The 26,933-nt window shown below is 39.9% G+C and overlaps 1 protein-coding gene across 1 annotated transcript in view; it reads right to left on the bottom strand.

Annotated features, from left to right (window-relative positions):
- tpcn2 (two pore segment channel 2) overlaps window positions 1–25,259 on the bottom strand; it is a 44,572-nt gene extending 19,313 nt beyond the window's left edge. The window contains exons 1-10 of the mRNA XM_023295221.3: window positions 24,913–25,259; window positions 12,615–12,670; window positions 11,565–11,641; window positions 6,835–7,012; window positions 6,537–6,653; window positions 5,969–6,075; window positions 3,355–3,427; window positions 830–929; window positions 662–727; window positions 481–545 (exon numbers count right to left, since the gene is read on the bottom strand). Coding sequence (XP_023150989.2) covers window positions 481–545; window positions 662–727; window positions 830–929; window positions 3,355–3,427; window positions 5,969–6,075; window positions 6,537–6,653; window positions 6,835–7,012; window positions 11,565–11,641; window positions 12,615–12,670; window positions 24,913–25,063 — 990 coding nt within the window. The 5' untranslated portion in view covers window positions 25,064–25,259. The remainder of the gene's footprint in view (window positions 1–480; window positions 546–661; window positions 728–829; window positions 930–3,354; window positions 3,428–5,968; window positions 6,076–6,536; window positions 6,654–6,834; window positions 7,013–11,564; window positions 11,642–12,614; window positions 12,671–24,912) is intronic.
- Between the last annotated feature and the right edge of the window lie 1,674 nt (window positions 25,260–26,933).

Genomic DNA, 26,933 nt, shown 5'->3' with positions numbered 1-26,933 from the left:
TTCATTGAAAAGTAGGTGAATTTAATAAACCGTTTCGTTCTTTACTCAGTACAGATGTATTTATAGCTTCATTGTGTCTTCTGTCACCGCTAACCCTTATTCAAATCGCAGTTTTTATCTTCCATGTCCCATCCTGCTCTAAATATTTTCCACAGGTGTTTCTGCAGGTTCTAAGTTGCAGTACAGGCAACAACAAGTTTAGAAGCACTCATAGGGAATGCTTTCTCATTCTGACACACAAATCCTAGTTCTACTGACCTGCTTTTTTAGCTGAGAACCACATATTAACAGCAGTCATGATTTACTTAGTAAAACTAAAACCCCTCCCATTTCACAGACTTCTGCATGTTAATGTTGTCCGACACGTATAATAAAAACATCACTCAACCATAGTGCTCCTGGGCTATGGAGCTGGAAATGCTGTCACTGCTGCTTGGTTAAATATTGGCAACAACATGTGAAAGGGTACTGGTCACTCACCAGTAAATATCCCCTGAACTGGTTGTAGATGATGGCTGTCAGTAAGTTCATCAGGCAGTAGGTTCCTGCCAGGAAGCCAAAAAAAAAATCCCTCTAAAACATTGTATTTAAATGCATTTAGAATCCTCTCTATGACTTCATATCTAACTGCTGCACGGCTACAGTAGTAACTGCTGCTTACCGATGACACTGAAGGTGATAAAGAAAATGGAATAGCCTCTGTTTAGAGAGTAGGCAGGAATCATCACTGTGGTAGGACAGGGGACAATAAAAAGGTGATCAGACAGTCCCTGGGCAGTAACATTTAACAGTATGAGCACAGCTGGTTCATATGACACTGATTGTCTACCGTCTGGGTTGTTGGCGGTGGTGAGCAGCACCAGCAGAGACATGAGAGAATCAGGCATGGTTCGAAAATGTAACTCCCATTCTCCATTTTTCTTTGGATCCTGAACAGAGAAGGAGATTGGTGAACAAAGACAAGGCCAGGCAGAGCAGAACTACATCTCCTACTGTGGTCCCTACACAGGTTTTAAAAACAGTGCCGAAATGAGAAAAATGTCAAACATGAGGCTCCAGCTCTAATTTTTTCTGCTCCTCATGGTTGTAAATGGTTTAAAGTTTCTGTACTATCACCAGGATCAAATAAAGAATCGCACCATCCAAGAACTTGTGCGAGCTTGTTGTTAGGTTTTTTTTTCATTTCACAATAATAATGATAGCTTAAGGATCTGTTTGAAAAAGCAAAACATGTTTCTGAGATTGTCCGTGTTCTACGACGCATTCTGCAGTACATACCGCAACACTTCAAATTACAAATTTTTGTAAAAAAAATTAGAAAAAGTTAAACAAATGTTCATTTGTAAGCATCTAAAAAACTACAGCTCCTTTGAAATTATCTTGTGCATCAGTGTATGGGCTATGCATCATCACAACAGTTTTCTCTGTAATTAGTGATATCGTTGCAGCACTCTTCTAAACTTTTAAGCTATGTTATATATGTTGTATAGAATACTGGTGCAGAAATTTGACTCTTAGTCCTTCGAAGTTTGCTGTAGTAGGGTGTTTATTGGTATTCTGGCATAAAGTCGGCTTACCAACACAAAGCATGAGTCTGTGAAGGTGAGCCGACCCAGTTCACATTTTCTAGGGGTGGTCAAAGAGTAGGGAGGGGGCCGTACGTAAATACAAGGGTGAATAGTGGTTAATTTGCGCATGGCTGCTAATCAGTAACAGAGCGTAACACAACAAAGAACAAAATGTAATTGAATCAAGAGGTCTGGGTAGGCAACAAAAGGTGTGACAACAAAAAGTAAGAGGGGAGTCTGACAGAAAGTAACAAATAACAAAAGAAAAAGAATTGTGGATAACCACGGGAAATGGAATGAAGGAGTGACACGTGACAGTAGAAAGTATCTGTAGCAAAAGGTGTGCTATTTTCTTCATCAACACATTATTGCAACATTTTAATCTGTGGGAAGTATTATAGTTTGTTGTACATTTTTTGCTGTTGACAAATGTCTAGAAAAGGCTAAAATAAAAATGACATTAGCTAGCACCTACTTTCTGACTTCCCTTCGACTGTGGCTCTCAGCCCCAAGCCCACTGGTTCCTACTTAAGACATACAGTACACAACAGAAGCAAGCACACCCCTGTGCAATATCACTTAAATGTCAAATGATTCAAAATTCAACTATTAATAATTGCATTACTTCTAAGTCAACAAATACAGTATTTCCTCTTATGGATAATAAAAAAAAAACTTAAGAAACCAGTACTGAGAATAACAAGAAGAAACTCTATGCAACAGAAGTGCATACACCTATGATCACTGACATATTAGAAACTTTGTAATCATTGAAACAATGTCACCCTAACTGCATGAATATGGTTAGAAAACTTTCTCAGTTTGAACCTATGGGCTATGTATATCTGCATTATGGCTCCACATGGAGAAGAATTGACAATTGACGATTTTAAAATTGATTTAAAATGAAACTTTAAAAAGATAGAGAATGATTCAGGAACATCAATGAGCAATTAAAATTAGTAGAAACACAGCTGCACATATCAGAAGGTATAGGACGAGCCGTAGTACCATTAACCACAGTCACAGTGGTTGTCCTAAAATGATGCAACAGACATTGAACTATTTGCACAATTTAGCTCTGACAAAGACATGGAACTTCTTCAGACTAGGCCCATGGGTTATCGATGTACGTTTCTGTGACAGCTCAGAAAATGGGAAGGACATTGCATAACATAATCTGCTATGGATAGCATTTATGAAAAAAAAATCTTGTGCTTTGGCACACAATTACAAGGTTAAATGTTGCTAAATAACATTAAAAGCAACCTGATGGATATTAGGAAAATTCTTGGGTCAGATGATGGTCAAGATAAATTTCTTTAGCTCTGATGGGGTCCAGTGTACTTTGTCTAAACTTGGCCACAGTGAATGCATAGTTTCAACAGTGACGCACAGGGGTGGCAAAAAAGTACAAAAGGTGTTTAATTTTAAAGAGAAAGGTGAAGCAACAGAATCCCTTTAGCAAAGAGCACCTAAAAAAAGTATCTCTGAGGATGATAGAACACCTCTCCAGAAATATGGTCTCCCCCATGCTGAGGAGGATTGCATCTGCCATCCAAAATAAAGGACATATGAAGTATTGAAAAGATTTAAAACAACAGAATCTCAGTAATAAAAGATGTACTAACTTCTGTTGTGTTCCTACTGTGGGGCCTGAATGTTTAATATATTAAATCTAAACTGGGCACACACATATACACATCCACACAAGTCAGTGTGTCAGCAGAGTGAGTAGGAAATACAGTGTATTTAACAAGGTGTGGCCATAAACACTGACACTCACCTCAGTCTTAGCAAACAGCAGCATGCCAATCATGGTAAAGAGGCAGAGGTGAAGTGCCAGCAGCAGGATTACACTGCAAAGACATGAGAATCCACAAACATGTTTAAGCTGAGGGTGAAAAGGCCCAAAAATATACAGGGTAACTGGTGACTCTAAATTGCCTGTAGATGTGATCAACTGCTGTTTTGCCCAGTGTACGAAGATGTCAAATGAAACTGCCTCTCACCCGATCAAAAGGATAAGCAGGTATAACTGTTGGAAGAATATTCTCATTGCTTATAAACATAAAAAACATGAGAGCCATTTGATTAAGTATACTTTAATAAACTCTGCTATATATTTTTCAGATGGTCATCTGTGTTTACCATTACAGTGTTGATTTGGCTTGGATTTGCAACAGAGTTTAAAGGATGGTTATTTTGATTATTCTTACTGAACTATTGCTTGGGAGCATAAGTTGCTTTGTTTCTTTAGCCTTTGTTGGAGTTACCCTTTAACAACATATTATCTAATGTAACCAGGAGAGTTTCATGTTCATCTGAACCTTGAAAGTGCTTTACCTTGTCTTTGGATACTTCAGATACATGCAGTGATTTTCTCACATCTTAGCTACCGCATCCCAAATTTATCCCAAACTAGGGTCTCCATATAAAATAGACTCACTGTCTACCATGACAATCACCACTGTCATATTGCTTAGAGAAAACATTTAAGAATCAATTCTGTTTAGCAATTGTGTCATATTTTTGCAATGCTGCTTGAAATTGCACCTTCTTTAGTCCACTTTTGTAAGCTCATTATCAGTATTTCCAGAAAATAATGTCAGTTGCCATAGCAACGGTATTGTCCTATTTTGATGCTCCAAAAAAGGACAGGCCAACTTTAACATTACAAGAATCAAACCTTTGGAATATTTATGTAAATAATGAAACTTCATTTGTGAAATTTTGGTTGTGCCACTACTCCTGGTGCAAATTTACTGTTTAGTCCCTCTAAACTGATGGTGTTGAATGTCAATTTGATAAATGAGCACTCTTACATATAAATAAACAAAAAAACAACAATCTTCAGGACCAGACAACCCCCCAAACCTTACTTCTCAGTTATGTTGTAAATTGCAAAACTATTTTATAATTTGGACATACTACTAGCCACTAACACAGGCAGGGAGGGTACCTTTCAGTAATAGTAGTACAGTCAGAGCATATTATTAGTATGATCAGAATTTGAGGAAGCAGTGACCTGCTGACAGAAGTGAAAGTGCTCTGGAAACACTAGTGAGGTTTTTTATTTGCTAAGTGTTCAAATTAAATTGAAGATTTCTCTGCCAAGGATCCTTTTTATAATCTTGTGTTGACAAATATGTCAGGCAGAAAAATTCTGCAACTCAGTGGGTCTGACATGATTATCACTTTAACATTTGTCCAAAGCATATTCACATTCTTTAGTGGAAAAAAGAAAGTTACAAATGTTTATTTTTTAGAGTAAATTTTTCGAGGACAATTTATCTAGGTGTGTGCGTGTGTGTGTGTGTGTGTGTGTGTGTGTGTGTGTGTGTGTGTGTAAATTCTAAACCTAAACCCCGACTGTGAGTTTCAGTTCATATACAGATAAAGATTGCAGTGCTGAGTTAACCCCTGATTCCTGACCCCAGTTGCCCCTTTTGACGAAAATGATGGCTAATGTAAATAATTGCTCTTTAACCTAGTAATTTGTAATTCTGTGGAAGTTGTTTTAGTGTCAAAATAACTAATACAAGGGCTTAGTTTAAATATAAAATCCTAAACATTGAAAACTTTGTCCATGTGTGATCATTATCTAAACTACTACTTTATAAACAGTAAAATTAAAATATCCAAACAGCTGTGACAGAGCTCAGCACCAAAAGACTTAATTGCAACTGATAAACTGTGACTCTATGTAACCTGTGAGAGGAAAAGTACACAATATGACTTACGCTTAGATCACATTTGATCCTATCCTGCATGTCATGGACATTTTATGAGTTGAGAAAATTACTTCTGTCATTCCAAGTGTGTAAATCTGAATAACTTCCTCTCTTTGGAAACAATCATATGGATTCTGCTGCTGTCTAACGCTGCAAGTATTTCACTAAACTCAGAGGAAAGACTCACCCAAACAACTGGAAGCAACAAAATAAACTTCAACTCCTGTTAATATTTTGTCAAAACCGGGATTACATTCATTACTGACAAGTGTCATTAATCCGATCATCTGTCTTCATCACAGTAAAGTTATATTTTTACGAATACATCAGTTTGTCATCGATGTGAAACTGTAGAGCAAAGTAAATGAGAAAGGTGAGGTTTTTTTGTATTTTTGCACACAAACTGTGTCTTTTGCTCCAGGTCATATTTTTGGCCCAATATTGATTCTGAAATATGAAAAGAAAATGCCTTACCCAAATCGCTTCCTAAAACCTCAAGCACATCACTTGTGTCTGAATGTTCATTGAAAGCATGTAGTTCAGACTTTTGCCATGTTGACAGTGATACAGAAATGTTACTACGTCTGACCTAGACAGTTTGCCCTCATGACAGTTGAAAAGTGAGCAGCGTGCTCATTCAGACATGAAGGAAAAGGATTCAGATACCTGGCAATCTCTGGTAGCGTCCTCTTGATGCACTTTAATGTCTTTTTCATCAAAGAGGAGTTCTGTAGAAGGAAAAATGGTCGGAGGAGCCTCCGCACTCTAAGTCTCTGATTAATTAAGAAAACAGAAGATCACCATTTGAATGTAGAATGCTATTTGACTCATACACACTTATGAATTCACAAGGTCTGCCTCAGAGTGCAGTGCAGGGCAAGCTTAAAGTTACAATATGCAATATACAAATGACAAACATAGCTAGGTTGAGGTAATTATACTTTAGCATAACTGTGAATCTTTTAAACTTAAGTGTTTGCTTAGTTAGCTTTTGAATCATCATGAGATTTATGACCACTAGTACCAGTGTAAGATTTTTGATATTAAATTCAGTGTTCCGAGACTCTGCCTATCACTTCACAGTCACCAATAAAAGTTTCAAAGATCTAGCTGACATGAGATGATTTTTCCCAGGAGGTGACCTGATTCTGTCTGCTGGTCTGCTGACATGACCAATTGGTCAAAGTTAGTGCAAACTTTCCGGACTGACTGTTTTGAGGAGCGTGAGCCTCACCTCATCACACTCCATGCTGACAGACAACACCCAGTCAATGATAGAGACTGAAATGACTACAGTGTAACCGATCAGCCATTTGTTCTTCCTTAATTCCTCCCAGCCAATCAAATAGCTCTGAGGAAAAAACAGAAGTAGTGGTGCCAATGGACAAACAAGCAGTTAACTAAAATTAACATAAAGAGCAGAAAGACTATTTGAAAACAACATATGAGGCGAGTTCTATGTTGTATAAAATGTTAACCAGACAGTTGTTCACGTCCTGAAAGAAAATATTTTCCACCCTGTCTGTGTTTACCTTGACAGCAAGATCAAGGCAGAAGATGATGAGACAGATCATCTCAATGCTCTCTGTAAAGCCGCAAAGAGGCTCAAAAGATGGAGAGCGATTCCGGGGGTCTGAGGAAACAGACAGGGAGGATGGGCGCTCCACAAATGCCAGCAACAAGACCACTGCAATGGTCAGGCCCAGGCTCCTAGGACAGGGAAAGAAGGGGATAAACGGATATAGGCGTGGTAGCAAAATTCCCTAGACAAAAGAAAATTGGAAAAACATCAGCATGTATTTGTTCATTCAACTTTATGTTTCGATGAGGGTTACCAGATGGTGCTGTAAAAAGTTAGATCTTGCTTTAAAAAGTGTTGACAATAAATGGACCACTCAAGTCTGTTGTAAACTGAAGTTGTGTGCATTTTTTCTAGCATATTTCCAAGAGTAAAAACTTTCAAAGATAATGAGAGGGCTAACACAATGACCTGCACAACCAGTACATCCTATCAACAACCGATCAAGGATGTACACAGGAGATTGGTAACTGGTACAGTGCCACAATGTCACGATAGTTTATACATGCACACTATCATAATTTGGAAAGGATCCACCTTTCAGGAAATCATTAGTTACTGCTAATAGCCAAATTTGTATGCTACAAGTATCATTTCCAAACACTTTTTGTCATTGCACTGAATTCAATTCAATTCAATTCAATTTTAATTCAATTTTCAATTCAATTCAATTCAATTCAATTCAATCCATGATGTTCTTGTGTTGCAGGTACATGGGCCAGACGTGGCCCGTGAAAAGGTTAAAAACCTAAAGATAAGATGAGTAACGAAAATTCCAAATTGTCGTGGCTGCTATTAGCAGCACTGAAACAGAAACCAAATAAAAGTGTAAAAAAACACCTGTTCCCCAGGCCATAATATTGCACAATTGATGGAGCACAGTTTAATGTGCACATCTACATCGTGATGTGCGCATAATCAATAGTCACAGTGTAGGAAGTGCGATGTGAAATACTTCAAATTAACTCAAACATGTCATGCTACATATATTTTTGCTGCTTTATACGAAAAGGAAATTTGCAAAGGTGTCCTTTTCAGTCATTAACATACAAGAGGAAGCTGTCTGATACAAGAACATATGAACACCATCTTGCAATGATGTTGATAGAAACCCTCCCATCGCTCAGCAAGAAGCAAGGAGGAAGAGGAATTTTGGACCACTCTTCTCTGCAGAAAAGTTTAAATTCGGGCACATTAGATGGTCTGAGCATGAACTGCATTGTTAAAGTCTAGTTCCTCCTTTGACTCAACAGTCCACAGGATGTTATTCCAAAAGTCGTGGGACTCATCTGGATATCTTTTTTGCAAATGCTAGACAAGTCTTTATGTTCTCTTTGGTCAGGAGTGGTTGCGCCTTGCATCCCTCACATAGATGCCATTTTTGCACAGTGTCTTCCTGATTCTGGAATCATGTAGACGGACCTTAACTGAGCCAAATGTGGCCTGCAGTTGTTTTGATGTTCGTCTGGGTTCTTTTGTGACCTCCTGGATTAGATAGTGATGCACTCTTTGAGAAATGTTGGTAGGCTAGCCACTCATGAGAATTCCATTTGTGGATAATGGTTCACTGGAATCCCAAAACCTTAGCATCTGCTTTGGAACCCCTTCCAGACTGATAAATGTCAATGACTTTGTTTCACATCTGTTCTTGGATCTCTTTAGAACATGGCATTGTGTACAGCTTTTTGAGATCCTTTAACCTACTTCACAATGCCAGACAGGTTCTATCTGAGTGATGTCTAGATTCAATCTAGACATCGCGCCTGGTAATACAGCCTCAAGGGGAAACAAGCCAGTGTCCTCCGTGTGCCATTGTTAAGAGACCAGATTAAAGACTTTGAATGTTGGGGCTATGACAGGAAAAGCTAGAGAGTTGGTTGACATGATGCTGAGGAGAAAGGTGGATATACTGTATGTTCAGGATACCAAGTGGCAAGGTAGCAAGGCTAGAAGTTTAGGAGCAGGGTTCTAGCAGATTTATCAGAATAGGAACTGAAATGGAGTAGGAGTTACCTTGAAGGAGGAGTTTGTTAAGAATGTGTTGGAGGTAAAAAGAGTGTCAGATAGAGTGATAAGTCTGAAGCTGGAAATTGAAGGTGTGATGTTCATTGTTCAATTCAATTCAATCCAATTCAATTTTATTTATATAGCGCCAATTACAGGTCAAATTGTCTCAAGATACTTTACAAAACCCATATGCCTGAACCCCCAGAGTAAGTCCTAAGGCAACAGTGGCAAGAAAAAATTCCCTTTTAATGGGAAGAAACCTTAAGCAGAATCCAGCTCTTTATGTGGGGAGACCCATCTGCCTGCTGGCTGGCAGGCTGAGAGGGACAGAAGAGGTAGAGAGATAGAGAGGTAGAGGGATGGGGAGATGGAGGAGGAGTGGGAGGGATGGGAGAAGAGGAGGGTTGGGACCAACAAATTGTTATTAGTGGTTATCCCCACATGTAGGAGGTGAGCTAGAAGAGAAGGAGAAATTCTGGAGGGAGTTTGATGAAAGTGATGCAGAGTACCCCCATAAGTGAGAGAGTGGTGAGTGGTGCACACTTCAGTGGACATGATGGTGCAGGCAACAGAGGTGATGAGGAAGTGATGCGCAGGTTTTGTATCCAGGCTAGGAATGCAGAACAACTGATAATGGTAGACTTTTCAAAAAGGACGGAAATGGCTGTAGTGAATACTTTCTTCCAGAAGAGGCAGGCACATAGGGTGACTTATAAGAGCAGAGGGTGGAGCACACAGGTAGACTACATCTTGTATAGATTGTGTAATCTGAAAGAGATCAATTCAATTCAATTCAATTCAATTCGAGGTTAGGGTGATTAAGGATAGATATGGAAATGTATTGACAGGTGCCAGAAATGTGACTGGAAGATGGAAAGAGTGGTTTGAAGAGTTGAAGAAATGTGAGCAGGCAGGTTGGAATGAGTAGACAAAAGTGCCAGGTGTGAGGTGTGATAAAAGAGGAATAGCAAGAATGAAAGGTGTACAAAATGGTAGGAGGGATAGTGACTGTGCCGGTAGAAGGATGCTGAGTTTTGAACTGCGAGGCGGGAGGCCTAGAGGAAGACCAAAGAGGAGGTTTATGGATGTAGTAAAAGAGGACATAAGGTTAGTTGGTTTGAGAGAAGAGGATGGACAGGACAGGGTTAGATGGAAGCAGATGATTTGCTGTGGCGACCCATGAAGGGAAAACCTGAAAGAAGAAGAAGAAGAAGCTGAAAGGAAAAGAAGAAGATTCAGTTAGCCAAGCAGCAATCATGCGTGGGTGTGGCTGGTGAAATTGAACCCAACTGCCCAATGATTTTGGTCATTCGGTAGATTGGTAGTTATTACTTTATCCACATAGGACAAGGGGGGCTGGACAGCATTTGTCCTTCAATAAATTAAATCATTACTTAAAAACTGCATTTTGTGTTTCCCTGGGTCATCTTTGCAAAAATAGAAGATGTTTGTAAGGGGGCAATACTTAATCACAGCACTTGCTGTGCTAGAATAACAAATTTTCATGAATATAATTTTAAGCTTGCTACATTATTATCAATAGGTATAAGACTGATCGATCCCTCACCAGGGAAATTTAAAATGCATCACTTTCTTAATACCACACAGTAAAATAGTTTTCCTTGCAAGACTTGAAAAGACAAAGTCATGGGAACTTTGTATTGTGCTAGTGTGAATGTTTGTGGTTGTGGGTGAGAGTGAAACACACACATTGTGGTAACGTGGCAATGGTCAGAAATCCAGCTGAGTGGGATTAGGAGAACAGTCCCGCTCAGGAGTCTATTATAATGCACAAACTACAGGCTATAATAAGGAAGTAAGCACTTTCAAGTAGGACTGGTTAACCACAGCAGCTTTCAGTACATTTAACATAAGATATTCATTGCAATTGATGTGTTGCAGAAACACGGCTTCTACTTTTCCTAAATGCCATACTTTTGTCTTATCTTAGCTGTCGTGTCTCATGCACTTGCTTGTGACTATTCACTGTCACAAGCAGGTGAGTAAAGTGACTTCCTGATTTTTTTTTTTTACTGCAACAACATTAGGCTCAACATGAAATACTAACATTTGACTTCACAAGTACATTCTTGCTCCTCAGATGAGAGGAGGCTGGAGTACATAGGTAGACTACATCTCTTATAGACGGTGTAATCTGAAGTAGATTAGTGACTGCAAAGTAGTGGTAGGTGAGAGTGTAGCTAAACAGCAAGGGATGGTGGTGTGTAGGATGACTCTAGCAGTGAAGAAGATGAAGAGGGCAAAGGCAGAGCTGAGGACAAAATGGTGGAAGCTGAAAAAGGAAGAGGTGTCTTGAGACTCTGGGTGGTCAGGAGGTGCTTCCAGATGACTGGACAACTACAGCTAATGTGTAGCTAGTATACACACACACACACACACACACACACACACACACACACACACACACACACACACACACACACACACACACACACGCACACACACACACACACACACACACATACACACACACACATATATATATATATATACATACATACACTGTGCTTTTCCTGCATTTCATTCACTCAAACATGTCAAAGTGTGCTCTGTCCCAGCATACATGTTGCTAAAACTTAATACTTATATGGATTGAGGTATTTTTAAATTTACATCCAAACAGACTTGAGCAACTGTTGGAAGCTGTGAGCTTACCATTGGCATATCCTGGAGTAGTACCATCGATACAGGCGGAGTGAGCTAGCATCTACCCGGTGGTAGATGGACCGGTACTGTAAGCAAGCAAGCAGGATTTATTAATACAGTTTTAGGGGTTTGAATATAAAAGCAGAGAAAAACCAAAGAAGGGAAGACAACGATATAACGTATATAAACAAAAAAAAAAGAGCCAAGGAAAACACAGTAAAATGTGCACTGATTTTGCCTCTCTGTGACATCACAGGAGATTACATTAAAGACTGATACAAAAATAAATAAATAAAGACTGATACAGCAATCAATCATTTCTCTGCCTGCCAAGACTAAATCATTGTAACTAATGAAGACACTGAACTTTAGTGACGACATTGACAAAGATATAGCATGAAGTGTGGCTCAGTTAGGTGACTGCCAAGTAATCAATGGATGCATCACTGTTCCAGTGTCAAAGAGCAACACCAGCAAAAGCGTGAGCAATGCTACTTTTCAGTTGTGACCATGAAGCAGCCAGAAGTCTTTGCTCTTCATGTAGGTGCACAGGTATCTGACCATGGATTGCTTTGTATGTCAAAAGCAAAATCCTGAAATAAATTCTAAATGTGACACTGAGCTAGCAGACAGGAAAGCTAGTGGAATTCAATATGGTGTGATCCCTTTTAAAACACCTCGCTGTAGACTTGCAGACAAGTTGTTGTCTAGACCTAGATGATTTGCTGAGAGAGTTTAAAAAAAATGGAGTTATAGTGATGACAGTCTTACTGCAAATCACTTAAGAGCCTGATTTTAGAAGAGTGCCAATATAAACCACAACTATTACAAATATTTTCATATACAACAGCAATAATATATGAGTTTGTTTTCTAAAATGCCCTATAGTATGTAAACCTATGGAAGACTATTATTGTAAGGGACATTAAAAAAAGGTCTCAGAGTTCAAGTCCTCCCCAAATGACTGCTGTTTGTTAATACCGTTGTATGCTAATTCACAACTGCTTACTAAATATTTACCAAAACGAAACTAAAGTCATGAAGTCTCATTGCACTTACCTGTATGGCATCCTCTATGAACACAACAGCTTGCTGAATGTAGAGGTCCTCGTCATCTGTGGACAGTGGGACAAGAGAGAGTAGCAGGAACATCAGAATTCAGTTTCAGATGAAGAATTATCAAAGATAATGCAGCCTCAAAGGGGCACAAGCTAGTGTCCTCTGTGTGCCAGTCTCAAGCCTGGATAAATGCAGAGATAGAAAGACTATTTTGAAGAGTTGACAAATGAGGAAAATGAGAGAGAATGAAGAGTAGAAGAGGTGACCGTAGTGGACCAGGAAGTAGCAAAGATTAGTAAGGGTGAGGTGAGGAGGGCATTGAAGAGGATGAAGAGTAGAAAGGCAGTTGGTCCTGATGATACACTTGTGGAGGTATGGAAGTGCCGTGGCAGTAGAGTTTCTGACTGGGTTGTTCAACAAGCTCTTACAGAGTGAGAAGATGCCTGAGGAATGGAGGAGAAGTGTGCTGGTTCTGATTTTAAAGAACAAGGGAGGTTGTAGAATTGTGGCAACTATAGAGGAATAAAGTTGATGAGCCATACAATGAAGTTATGGGAAAGAGTAGTAGAAGCTGGACTAATGACAGAAGTGAGGATTTGTGAACAGCTACATGGTTTCATGCCAAGAAAGAGTACTACAGATGCAGTACTTGCTTTTAGGATGTTGATAGAGAAGTACAGAGAAGGTCAGAGGGAGCTGCATTGCGTCTTTGCAGATCTAGAGAAAGCATATGACAGGGTGCCAAGAGAAGAACTGTCATATTGCACAAGGAAGTCTGGTGTGGCAGAGAACTATGTTAGTGGTGCAGGACATATATGAGGGTTGTAAGACAGTGGTGAGGTGTGCTGTAGGTGTGACAGAAGAAATCAAGGTGCAGTTGGGACTGCATCAAGGATCAGCTATGAGGACCTTCTTGTTTGCTATGGTGCTAGCCAGGCTGACAGATCAGGTTAGACAGGAATCTCCGTGGGCTATGATGTTTGCAGATGACATTGTGATCTGTAGTGAGAGCAGGGAGCAGGTGGAGGAAAATCTAGAGAAGTGGAGGTAAGTCCTGGAAAGGAGAGGAATGAAGGTTACCTGCAACAAGACAGAATACATGTGTGTGAATGAGAGGGACCCAAGTGGAAGGGTGAGGTTACAGGGAATAGTGATAAAGAAGAGGGAGGATTTTAGGTACTTAGGCTCAACAGTCCAGAGCAACAGAGAGTATGGAAAAGAGGTGAAGAAGCGTGTACAAGCAGAAAGTGTCAGGTATGATGTGTGATGAAAGAGTATCAGTAAGAATGAAAAGAAAGGTGTATGAAACAGTGGTAAGACCAGCGATGTTGTCTGGTATACAGACAGTGGCACTGAGGAAAAGACAGCAGGCAGAGCTGGAGGTAGCAGAGATTAAAGTGTTCTCTTTGGGAGTGACCAAGACAGAAAGGATCAGGAATGAGTACATTAGAGGGACAGCGCATGTTAGATGTTTTAGAGATAAAGCCAGAGAGGCCAGACTGAGATGGTTTGGATATGTACAGAGGAGGGTTAGTGAATATATCAGTAGAAGGATGCTGCATTTTGAACTAGAGAAAGACCAAAGAGGAGGTTTATGGATGTAGTGAAAGAGGACATGAAGTTAGTTGGTGTGAGAGAAGAGGATCCAGAGGACAGGGTTATGGATGGAAGCAGATAATTCGCTGTGGCAACCCATGAAGGGAAAAGCTGAAAGGAAAAGAAAAAGATTCAGTAAGCCTAGCAACAATCATGTGGGTGTGGCTGGTGAAATTGAATCCAATTGCCCAATAATTTTGGTCATTTGGTAGATTGGTAGCTATTACTTTTTCTGATAAGACAAGGGGGTTGGATAGCATCTGTCCTTCAATAAATTGAATCATCATTTAAAAACTGCATTTTGTGTTTCCTTGGGTTCTCTTTGTCTTATATCAAATCTGCAGGGGGTAATATTTCATCACAGCACTGTATCTATGCACTTACTGCAATAAAATAACAAATTTACCTGAATATAATTTTAAGTTTGCCACATTATTTTCAACAGGTATAAGATTGACTGATCCCTCACCGGGGAAATTTAAAATGTACCACTTTCTTAATATACAGCAACATAGCAGGTAAGTAAAGTGACTTCCTGATTTTTTAAGTTGCACCTACATTAGGCTTACCATGAAATACGGTAGCAACATTTGAATTCACAATCACGTTCTTGCTCCTCATATGCTGATTTCCACCAGAACGCTTACAGTTAAAAGAAAAGCAAATCTGCATTTTGGCACTTTCACTACTGTAGAGAGACTCTAGTCTTTCAGTGTTGTTTCTATACATCAGTCATAGGTACAAGCTGCAAAAACAACAACACAAAATGACTTTGAAGTAAGACATTTAATTGTAATACTCCATCTTTCATGTTAAAGAGCAATAATAGTTTTTGTTATCCAGATTTTCTTTCAATTTCCCATCTACGCTTACTGAGGTAAGTGATAAAGCATTTCAGAAATCTTAAGACTAAAGTGAACCTAGGACTAAAATTCAGTCAAGGACTAAAAACACTTACACCTCAGAATGAAATCGAGCTATTCTTTGACTACAGATCGGTGACTCCTTGAAAATTCAAATTTTTTTGTTAAAGAATTAACATAAATTGCTTCAGCAGCTCTTCAAATCACTACCATAGTTGAGCAATAGAATGAAGAGAACATGTTCTCTGACTAGAATTGACAACAGGAACAGTTTTGGAGATGCTGTTGTCTGTAGAACTGGTTGGACTGGGAGCTGAGATAAAGGTTGTTTTTCTTCTTGAAGGAAAACTGGGAATAGTGAAACTGGGACCCACTGTTGAAAAAACTCTGCCCCCCCTTTTCTGGTTTATCTCTACTGAAATATCAGAACCACACACACACACACACACACACACACACACACACACACACAAAGCTTGGATCATTCTCTGAATAATGCAATAATCAAAAATACTGAAGTCCAATGAGTGGACATCTCCACTCCTCCCAATAACACAAGAAACATTGCTAGCCTCATTTGTAGTAGCACTTAAATTCTACTTTTTGTCCTGATTTTTGCGATGTCATGACTTTTCTGGTTGTGCAAACCAGAAAAGTCATAACATCGCAAAAATTGAAAGAATTTATCTTATCTTTCGCAAAGGGTTGATTAATACACTGCAAATGGATCTCTGTGTAAACTTGGCACAGTATCACATTAAAGTTTTCACCCTCTGTGAACAGAAATATTACCAGAGATCACAGACATTCTACTATCTCCACTACTGAATTACGTCAAACAGCTCCATGTTTGTTCTGTGTCCTGGTCTTTGTGTTGTTTACTATTATGTTGCAAAGAAACTGAAGACTAATATAGTTTCTGCATTGTTTGCATACCTGTGGAACCTGTATTGCTGCACCAGGTGGATGCATCTTCTGATTATCCAGTGGGTGTTGCTTCCAAAAAAAGCAATGTAAAACAGATCATGTACGCTTGCACACACTAACCACCTCTTTAAAGCATAAAGCCTGTTTTATGCTTTCAGCATCCGCGATGTCCGTGCGGCTCCGTGCGATAAAATTGCGTAATTTTAGCAGCTATGCCCCCTTGAGCAGCTGTTCTCATGTGGAAAATTTCCGCACTGTGCACTACGCGGACGGAGCTGCGCGGAAAAACATGGCAGAGTGCCAAGGACCTACTTGCAGCTGAAGTCTAGAAATACTGTGTACTTATACGATTCATCACACAGAGATCACCGTGGTTACCGAGTTATGAACAATTCAAGGCGTGAAATTAAAACTAACTGCTGAAATACCATTTTGTAAGCGGCATAAACGATCGCAAACTTCTTCTACTCTAGTTTAGTACTAGAGTAGACCAGGTTGACGTGTATTTGCGATATACTGCCTCCGGCAGTTTGGGAGCAGATGCCGCACGGAGTATAAAGCTTGTTTTATGCTTGCCGCGTCCGTGAGGTCCGTGCGGAAAAATTACGTCATTTTCGCACCCACGCCCCCACAAGCGGCCTTTCCGCGTGGAAAATTTCCGCTCCGCGCACCTCCAAATTTTTCTAACTACGCGGATGGAGCCGCACAGACAAACATGGTGGAGGGCCAGGACCTACTCATAGCTGAAGTCTAGAAATATGTGCACTTATACGATTCATCACACAGAGATCACGGCGACGTCCGGGTTATGAACAATTCCTAGTGTGAAATTAAAACTAACTTCTGAAATGCTCTTATTCGGTAAAATGCCGTGTTGTAAGTGGTGTAAACAATGGCAAACTTCTTCTACTCCAGTTTAGTACTAGAGAAGACCGGGTAGACGTGTGTTTGCGATATACTGCCCCCTGCAGTTTGGGATCAGATGCCGCACGGAGCATAAATGCACACACATTCTCTAGAGCGGATTTTTTTGTGCGGCTCGTTCGTGTGGAAAGTATAACCCAGCAGGGCCGCTCGAGGGGGCGTAGCTGCTAAAGCTTGTTTTATGCTTGCCACGCCCGCGAGGTCCGTGCAGCTCCGTGCGAAAAAATTACATCATTTTTGCACCCACGTCCCCTGGAGCGGCCTTTCCGTGTGGAAAATTTCCGCGCCGTGCACCTCCAAATTTTTCTAACTACGTGGACGGAGCCGCACAGACAAACATGGTGGAGAACCAGGACCTACTCGTAGCTGAAGTCTAGAAATACGGGAACTTATACGATTCATCACACAGAGATCACCGTGACAACCGGGTTATGAACATTTCATGGTGTGAAATTAAAACTAACTGCTGAAATACTTTTATTCGGTAAAATGCCATGTTGTAAGTGGTGTAAACAATGGCAAACTTCTTCTTCTCTAGTTTAGTACCAGAGTAGACTAGGTAGACGTGTGTTTGCGATACACTGCCCCCTGCAATTTGGGAGCAGACGCTGCACGGAGTACCGGCCGCTGGCTTAAGGCTGGAATATACTTTCCGCACGAACGAGCCGCACGGAAATCTGTGCGAGAGAGCGTGTGTGCATTTATACTCCGTGCGCGTCTGCTCCAAAACTGCAGGGGGCAGTGTATCGCAAACACACGTCTACGTGGTCTACTCTAGTAATAAACTAGAGAAGAAAAAGTCTGCTTCCAAACTGCAGGGGGCAGTGCAGCTCAAACACACGTCTACCTGGTCTACTCTGGTACTAAACTAGAGAAGAAGTAGTTTGCCATTGGTTACACCACTTACAACACGGCATTTTACCGAATAAAAGCATTTCAGCAGTTATTTTTATTTCACACCATGAATAGTTCATAACCCGGTCGTCGTGGTGACCTCTGTGTGATGAATCGTATAAGTGCACATATTTCTAGACTTCAGCTACGAGTAGGTCCTGGTTCTCCACCATGTTTGTCTGTGCTGCTCCGTCCGCGTAGGTTAGAAAAATGTGGAGGTGCGCGAAGCGGAAATTTTCCGCATGGAAAGGCCGCTCGAGGGGGCATGGGTGCGAAAATGACGTAATTTTTCCGCACGGACCTCACGGATGCGGCAAGCATAAAACAAGCTTTACCCAGCCTTGAAATGACGTAATTTTTCCGCACAGAGCTGCACGGACCTTGCGGACGCAGAAAGCAGAAAACAGGCTTCAGTGGTCATGGTTTCATGGCTTTATAAACATGAAATGAACATGAATTTCTTCCCAGCATACAGCCGAGTAATTTTGCGATGCAAATTGCACTGCAAATGTCCTCATTCAGCTAATTATCCAATTGGATGTCTGCACACACACACCTCGCTCACGCACGTATCAAGTTAAAAGGAGGAGAAGAAGGAGAGGAAGAGGAAGAGCTGCCAATGAAGCAGAGGAGGAGGTGGAGTGCATGACATTTTCAGTATTAAGATGGTTCATTTCACTTTGACTGTACAACCCCTGGTTTTAGCTCCCTTCCAAAGAGGGTATTTCAGTGTCTGAAGCTTTAAATGCAGTTGAGATGCCATCCACAACCCCTTAAAGAAGAACACTCCCTCTGGGACTGTGACAGACAACACAGAAAAACAACTGATCACACAGCAGCTAATACAGACATGAATGAGTGTGTAAGGCGAAGACTTTCTATAACCGAAGCAGTCCTTATTTAGTAGTTTCAAATCAGTCTTGAAGAACAAAGGGTCTTAGGAGGCTTTTGGCTTTCAAAAAAATTTGATTTTGTAAAATACTCCTGACATAAGATTGTTTTCAGATACAGTTCCAAGACAAACATCCTTTCACTGACTAATTTGGACCTGTCAGGTATGGTAGCATAGCACTCCCAATGATGACATGGTTCATCTAAAGCATTAGGTCAGAGATGCTACAGTTTAGAAAGAAGGTTAGAAAAGATTGCTAAAGTTTACACGGTAGAGCTTGTTGGTAGATACACATACCATCCTCCAAGTGGCTTAATCTGATAAATATGTCATAATGAGCTTTGTGAAACTGTAAAGAGCATTTTTCACTGATGTGTACCATTTTCTAAAAGATCATGTCAAGATGAGGCAGTCAAGTGTAAGCCTGGCTCGCTAATGTTTGTGTCAGCTGGAAGGAAGCAGCAGACTTATTCAGCACATGTGCTAGGTAACTACCACTCCTTGAATTGAGTAATGCTTCATGTTTGTTTTAAACATTTAGATAAAACATTTGTGCTTGAGACAGAGTGTTTATTTTAATTTGACCTGAGTCTCCATCTGAACAGATTTTTCTAAAAATATTTAAGTTTGGACGAAAACGGAAAGGGCTTTCAAATAATTTTGAGACTGTTTGAAAGTGTGTTAGAAAAGAATACTGTTAGTCCATTACAGAAGCACTAAGAAGAACAAAAAAAAGCAGTGTCAGGTGATTCTTTTTAATGCCGCTTTTCTACTCAGCGGTCACAGATATGACTTGCACATACACATTCCCACACACACACATTCAGTGCAGCTGACTCAATGCGTCAAAGCAGGATGTCTCATGGTGGTTGACACTAAAAGGGCAACACTTCACATGGCTGCAGGTGCACTGAAACACACACACAGCCCACACATAATCCAACGGACAGACAAGTGTGAACAGCGCTTCTCAATGTAGCAGAAAAAAAGAGAAAATTCACTAAAGAGAAACTGCAGCTGCACTTAGATGTTATTTATTTATTCATTTAATTTTTTCTGTGTGTAAATAGGAATTTCGCGAGCAAGGACCACACCATCATCGAGAAGTTTGATTGTTTATTGAATGTAAATAAGTGTTATGTTGGTGATGATTTGATTAAGCAGTGTGGTGTAAGGTGGGGTGTGTGGGAGAAAGCATGTGCTTAACATGGAGAATGGTCTAGTCAGTGACCAACAGCAACGTGAGACCTTTGCATGAAAGGCATTACTCCAGGAAAGTTGGTTTGACCTTTGATAATGACAATAATGGCAAGGCTTTTCAACAAGGTTTGATTTTTCTTGACAATGTCGCGGCTCCACAAGAGAGCAACAATAATAATTGAGGCAGATTTTGTAAACTGCTGAAGATGGCTGGAGAGGCTTTTTTTTCAGCAGAACTGCAAGAACTTTGGTGACAATAGGGCGGAGAACCCTGGTAGATCGAAAAGCCCCCAAATCCAGCAGAAGCTGATGCCTGGAGCTAAAACAGAGACAGTATAGGCTGTCGCTGAAAAAAAAGAATTTGTCATTGAAAAAGAAGAATTGGTCATTGAAAATGAAATTTGTTGTTGACAAAGACAAATAACTTTTATACACTATAAGTTGGCTTTTTTTGTACGATGTTTCAACTTTCTGTCCCTCTTTTAGTGTGGAGGGGAGGGGCAAGGAGCACCTTATTTGCATATTATTTCCATATCAAGGAGTGTCATGCTCCCTCCAGGACCTGTCAGTCGAGAGGCAGAAAGTTGTCATTGAAAACAAAACACTGAAACATTTCTTTTTTTAAACAGAAAAAAAAAGTTTGAACGTAAAAAAAATGTGTCTTTAAAAACACAGATATGAAGGAAAAAATATGAAAATTGTAATTTCATTTTCAAGGACAAATTCTTTTTTTCCAATGACACATTTTGTTTTCAATAAGTCCTCTTTTTTTCCATTGATATACTGCCTGTTTTAGCGCCATATGAGTGCTGTGTGAATTAGACAGGCGGTCTTTGTAAAAGCGGAGGATGGTTTTCCATTTAGCAAGGAGGTGTGTCTAGATCAGGGGTGCCCATTACGTCGATCGCGATCTACCGGTCGATCGCAAAGGTAGTGTGGGTAGATCGCATGGCATTAAAACGTAGACGTCAGCCTATCATCCGTCCCCACTATGAAATTTGTCACTTGATTGGCATACGGGGCAGTCAGTCTGACCAGTCTGACCTTTTCTGACATAGGTGTTACGGCGTATGCACACATAACGTCGTGTTCGAGCAAGCTAGTTAGTTAGCCTGCAATTTATGTCTTCTAAACTTACGGGTATAAAAATGAGTGCGGGAGCTGGACAGAGTAAAAAGACAAAAACGTACCACTTCCATATGGAATGAAAGGTGGACTTTTTTCATTATGTCATTTTCAAAGTGCGTTTGCCTCATCTGCCACTCTGCCATCGCTATACCGAAAAAGGGAAATGTGGAGCAGCATTTTCGGACTGTTCATAAAAACTACGACACGGACTTCCCTCCAAAGAGCGAGCTGAGAAGGAGAAAGGTGAAGGAACTAAAGTCCCAGTTATCCAGACAGCAGTCATTTTTCTCACAGCTAACTTCAAAAGCAAATGCAGCCACTGAAGCTTCGTTCCGGGTGAGTCACTTAATCATTAAGAACAAGAAATCCTTCCAAGATGGAGAGATGGTAAAAGAGGCATTTGTTGAAGCAGCTGACTCGTTGTTCCAAGACTTTAAAAACAAAGAAGAAATACTATCTTTGATCAGAGCTCCCCAGCTATCAAAAAACTACAGTTACACGACTAAACTTCCAGAACCTCGCGTCAGAGCTGGAGACGCAAGGGAAGTCATGTGTGCAGCTTGACAATGTACGCTACACAAAACAGATTGACACTTGTCTGTCAGAGTTTGACAAACGATTTGAAGACTTTGCTTTACTCGAGCCAATTGCCACATTCATGTGCTACCCTTTTTGGGAAGATGCTGAGGTTGTTTCACTTGCATCAAAAATTGCAACACTGTTTCACCTGAACTCTTCTGGAGTGGAGGATGAGATTTTGACTCTACAAACTGACACTGAGCTGAAGTCCAGAGCTCATGGACAGTTCTGGAACTTACAGAGGAAAAGTACCCCAACATGAGGAAATGTGCAACCTCCTGGACTGCATTATTCGGCTGCACTTATTTATTGCGAATCAGCCTTTTCCCACATGAAGATCATTAAGTCCAAGTACCGTTCCACCATGACTGATGATCATTTGAAAGTGTGCTTGAGGCTGGCTGTCAGCAGCGACTGTCCGGACTATGCATCCCTGGCTGATTCCATTCAGTGCAAGTCATCAGAGTAAGGTAAAGACAAAAAATGTACAGAGTTGCATGGAGCAATATGGATTCACGTAGTTATGCAAGGTACACCAACATATGTGGTTCATATTAAGAATTCTCAATATATTTATGAATAAATACATGTTTTGCAATTTTATAGCTGGTAGATCATTTTGGCTTGGTCATTTTATAAGTAGCTCGCATGCTGAAAAAGTGTGTGCACCCCTGGTCTAGATGTACATTTTGGCTTTTGACTAACTGTGTCTAGAAAAGACTGAGTGGAGGAAGTGAGTGACAGCAGATGAGAGATGAAGGAACAACCTTGAAGAAAGATGCATTTGGTGAAGTTCGAATAGCTTAAGAGGGAGAGCAGGTGATGCTTTGTGCAGTGAGCAGAGTAACAGAACAGTGGGAGACTGGCATCCTGGTGGCTGTCATGGAAGTGTGGAATTGCTGAAAAGAGTGAATAGAAGAAAATGGGAATTGGTATCCTGGTGCTGGAACTGGCAGCAGGAGCTTGATGAGATGAGGAGAGAGAAGAACGGCTGGGAAACTGGCATCCCAGTACCAGTATTTCAAGTTGTTGATTGTTAAAGTGGGAGTTAGAACTTAGTGAGACTGGCATCCAGGTGCCAGAGATAAGAGCAGAAGATTGTAAGGTGTGGATGGCACAGGTGAGGGAAACTGGCAACCAGGTGCCAGAATGAAAGCAGTAAGATTGTTGGAGTGGGGAAAATAAAATAAATCTACCTCTCATTTGATCTGTTATCTCAGTAAACATTTTTCTAAGTGGTTTATGGTCTTGTTGAATAAAACATTATGTATATTTTCTAAATTATGGTCCCACTTAGAGTAAAAAAGACAATAAATCAGGGTATGTTTTAGGATGGGGCTACCTTGCTATCCTGTCACTGTACATAGCATTCCCGAGTTCTCGGTAAGATCCACCGCTCATTCGTTAGATCCGGTTTCAAAAGAACAACAATGCAATGGCCAAATTCCATATTTGAGCCTTTAAAGCAGTATTCTACAGACCAGCAGATGAGGTCATGGTCATTACATCCATGTTTTATGTATAGTCTATGATCAGCATACAGACCCACCCCTATGAAAGTCATTAATCATGGTGTGGCATCACAATTCCACATAAAAACTTTAGTGGTGGGTACAAAAGACAAATTACTGCTGCTTCAATTGGATCAGCTTCAAGAAGCATCATGAAAGGGGACACTAATACTTCAGGTCAGTACATCTGCAACAAAATTTACAATCTTGTGAAATGAAACTCATCAAAGCGTCAGGAAATCAATTAAACTTATTATCATCAATAAATCTATAGTGTCTGTCAGCTAGCAAACAGAGATGAAGAGAGCCAAGAGAAAAGTAGTGTAAATAGTTTCAGACTACAACAACTAATTGATTCTGCTTTAAAATGACAATCAAATGCAGTGATTAGATACCTGATCTGAGGCTTACACCCAAAGTCTACATTGGGTGTGTAAGACTCTGATACACTTCGCTGAACACTTGGCTAAATACTATACATTTCTAGCAATATGTAGCAGCCCTATCTCCAAAAAATTGCTGTATTCTTAATTACGCTTTGAGGGAAATATATTTTATCCCAGATTATGTCTGTTGTGTCACAAATATGTTTCTAATCAACAAATCTTTAATTTCATTTTTTAATGTCCCCCTATTTAGCCAACCAATCATATATTAGATGAAGCGGGATTTGTCACTATGATAACCCCAAAAATAGAGAAGCTTTAAACATGTTGTCAAAAAGATTGAATTTTGATCCACAGCTTGACATTTTCCTAAACCTAACAGCAAGTAAAAACGAGACTTAAGTCCAAAAATAATTGTTCCACATGGGACACAAAAGTGGTCTCCGAGATGAAAGTAATATACTAATATAAAATACTTCAGGTGTCTAACTGGCAAATTGCTTTTTCAAAATAGAAATAATTTCATCTATGTAAAAGTACACAAGCATTTCAGAGTACTGTACTTGCCAGTATCTGTGCAAATAAATAAATGTAACACATAAATGGAATTAATTTAAAACCTTCATAATATTAAGAGGAATAAAAGCTTACAGTTTTTAAAAGATATTAACTACAGCACAGTATTAACTAAAGTCACTGCAGTAAACTTACACACAGGAAGAGCAGTAAATAATCATTGATATATGATATCCATTGATTGATACACAATGTACAGTAGCATTTTCACTCATAGAAAACAAATGAGCCATGGATTAAATTCTGAATAAAGTTTGAATAGATATTCCACAGATGACAGGCACATTTCCATCACCATCTCCCAGATTACATTTATGATGTATTTTTTCCGGGTAACAAATGTTACTAAAGACTATGATGAATAGAAATACATAGAAGGCTTGGGGGTTGTTACTCGGTGTTTTGGAGTCATTATTGTGAAAAATTTGTTTTTTTGTTCCATTTAAACTGTCCACTAAAGCAGATGCCATGCACTGACTCAATCTACATTAAAGGTGAATGACAGAAAAAAATGCAGAGATGGTGCTGTTTTTGCTCTGGGTGTGTTAGCCGGCCATGCTGGTTTTTCTCCTGTTTTTATGTTTTAATTGAGCTGACTGTCACGTGTGGCCTACTGACATACTTCTCGATGACAGCATTTACAGCGCTGCTACTTCTACCCAAGTAAAGGACCAGAACCGTCCAGCTCTGGTATGTAATGAGTGACCGATTTGTCCTTAAAAAAAAATCCTTTTTTTTCCTTGTTGACTTTTTCTGCCTCGCTGTAAACTTCTCCGTCCCGAAACTTTTTCTCTCTCTCTCACACACACACACACACCTCACCTGAGTCTCTCTCAACACTGCACAACTCCCTGGCGACAGAGTACGACATCCGTCTGCTGCCCAGGGCCCCTCGATGGTCTGAGCCCGACCAGGAGCCATAATCCCCGGAGGCTCCGTTCACGGTCCCGGTCAACAGACTGTCCGTTTCCATGCAGGAAATCTAAGTTGTAGTGTAGCCGCTCCACAGCAGCCAAGGTTAAAGCACAGGTGCAGACGGAGACGGTCGGTCTGTATTACCAGTGACACGGAGGACAACGAGTATCTGGTAGAAGTAGGAGAGTGTTTTTAGGAAGTAAGCTGTACCTCCCTTCCCTTGTACTCAAGTTTCACTTCACACCAGCACTGGCTCTAAAGGCAGACTTTGCCGACAGCACATCCTGCAGGCTTCACACTGCACAGTCACATGAGCAGACACGAAGCACTCCTGTGATTAAAGGGAGCAGGTACAGCGAGTCATTCCAGAACTGGAGGACATTTTACGTCCCACCTACCAAATTTCAAATAATCCATGTACAAAATACTAAAACATGCAGTTGTTGTGTAAATGTACTCGTCCTTAGACCAAATAATAATAATAATTTAAAAAATAGGAGAAAAGAATGTTTGAAAATATTTTCTTAAATAACAAATAAGTCTGGAGTTCCCCCTAAAATGCCATTTTTCGCTTGTCCCACCCCCTGATGACCAATTTGAATCACAAATGAAACAGTTAAAATCAAATTTAAATCTCCTTTTTTTGATATTATTTTATTAATTGATGTCTCTAGTAATTGTGGGAATATTTTTTGAATCAACATAATATATTAAATAATTATTTTTACATATTTACATGTGTCCCACAACAACCCTGTTAGCATAACCCTTTTAGCTGGCAGAAACTGAAAACTGTGAATCACACAATATGCTAAAATTAACATCATCAAACAGTTTTCCAAAAGAATGAGTAGAGCAAAGCTATGTCCGCTCTTCTGTTTTTCAGATTTTGATAACATTGTCAGTCTTGATCAAATGTCTCACTCTACCTCATATTATCAGGATAAGAAAAATTCTTTTTACTTTTTTCCATCAGTAAGTTTGTCCTCTTGGTCAGCAGTAACAGCTAGCTAAATACCTAGTTTCTATTCCTGAGTAAAAGCTAACATTAGCATGCATTAGCAACCCTGTTACTGTGATTAGCGTAGGGTTAGCAAACAACAAATAAAACACAGAATAAAAATGGTACCATTGATGTATAAGCTGAGCCAATCAAGCCTTTGATTGTTTATTTATTATTGATGAATATGGAGCAGAAAATTGTAAAAGGTGTATTTTTCAAAAAATATTGAAGCCCAAATGTCCTCCAACTCTGGAATGACCCAAACAGTGCTAAGGAAAGGGGAAGAAAGTGAAAATTCTTAAAGAAAATAGGTTTCAATCAACTTCCCACTCCTGTAGCCAGAGTCACTTCGGGGTGAAGACAGAACTGTACAGGGCCAGTGACTGTTAGAGATGGGATTTATGGCTCTTTAAAGAGAGCTGGATCTTTACGAACCGTTTCTTTCAAAGAACCTTTCAAAAGACTGGCTCATTGAACAGTTGCCAAATGCTGTTCACTCTTTAAGAAAAGACTGAAGACCCAGCTTTTCACTGAACACATTTCCACTTAACTGCAACCAGGGGTAACTGGTTTTGATCAAGGAAACACTCACTGATAGCAGTTATAAGATACAATATGGATCAGAATAATTCAAACTTCCGGATCCCACCAATATATACTGAGAATATTGAGTTTTATTTGTATTTTTTATATACATATATACATTTTATTCTTATTTATTATTTTTGTATTTTTTCTGTGTGGTTTACATTGTTTCTGTTGTTTTCATATATATATATACGGAAGTGGGCGTCAACGCGTTAATTTCAATTAATTAATTACAGCGAAAATAACGCGTTACAACGAATACCGTAATTAATTGCACCCTCCTCAGTTCCCACACTTCTGGCACACTGGTAACGCTGATGAACACTCCAGCCCAGTA

This window comes from Amphiprion ocellaris, chromosome 1 (assembly GCF_022539595.1).
Source record: "Amphiprion ocellaris isolate individual 3 ecotype Okinawa chromosome 1, ASM2253959v1, whole genome shotgun sequence".
NCBI classification, from domain to species: domain Eukaryota; kingdom Metazoa; phylum Chordata; class Actinopteri; family Pomacentridae; genus Amphiprion; species Amphiprion ocellaris.
This window is presented reverse-complemented; position numbering and strand designations above follow the sequence as displayed.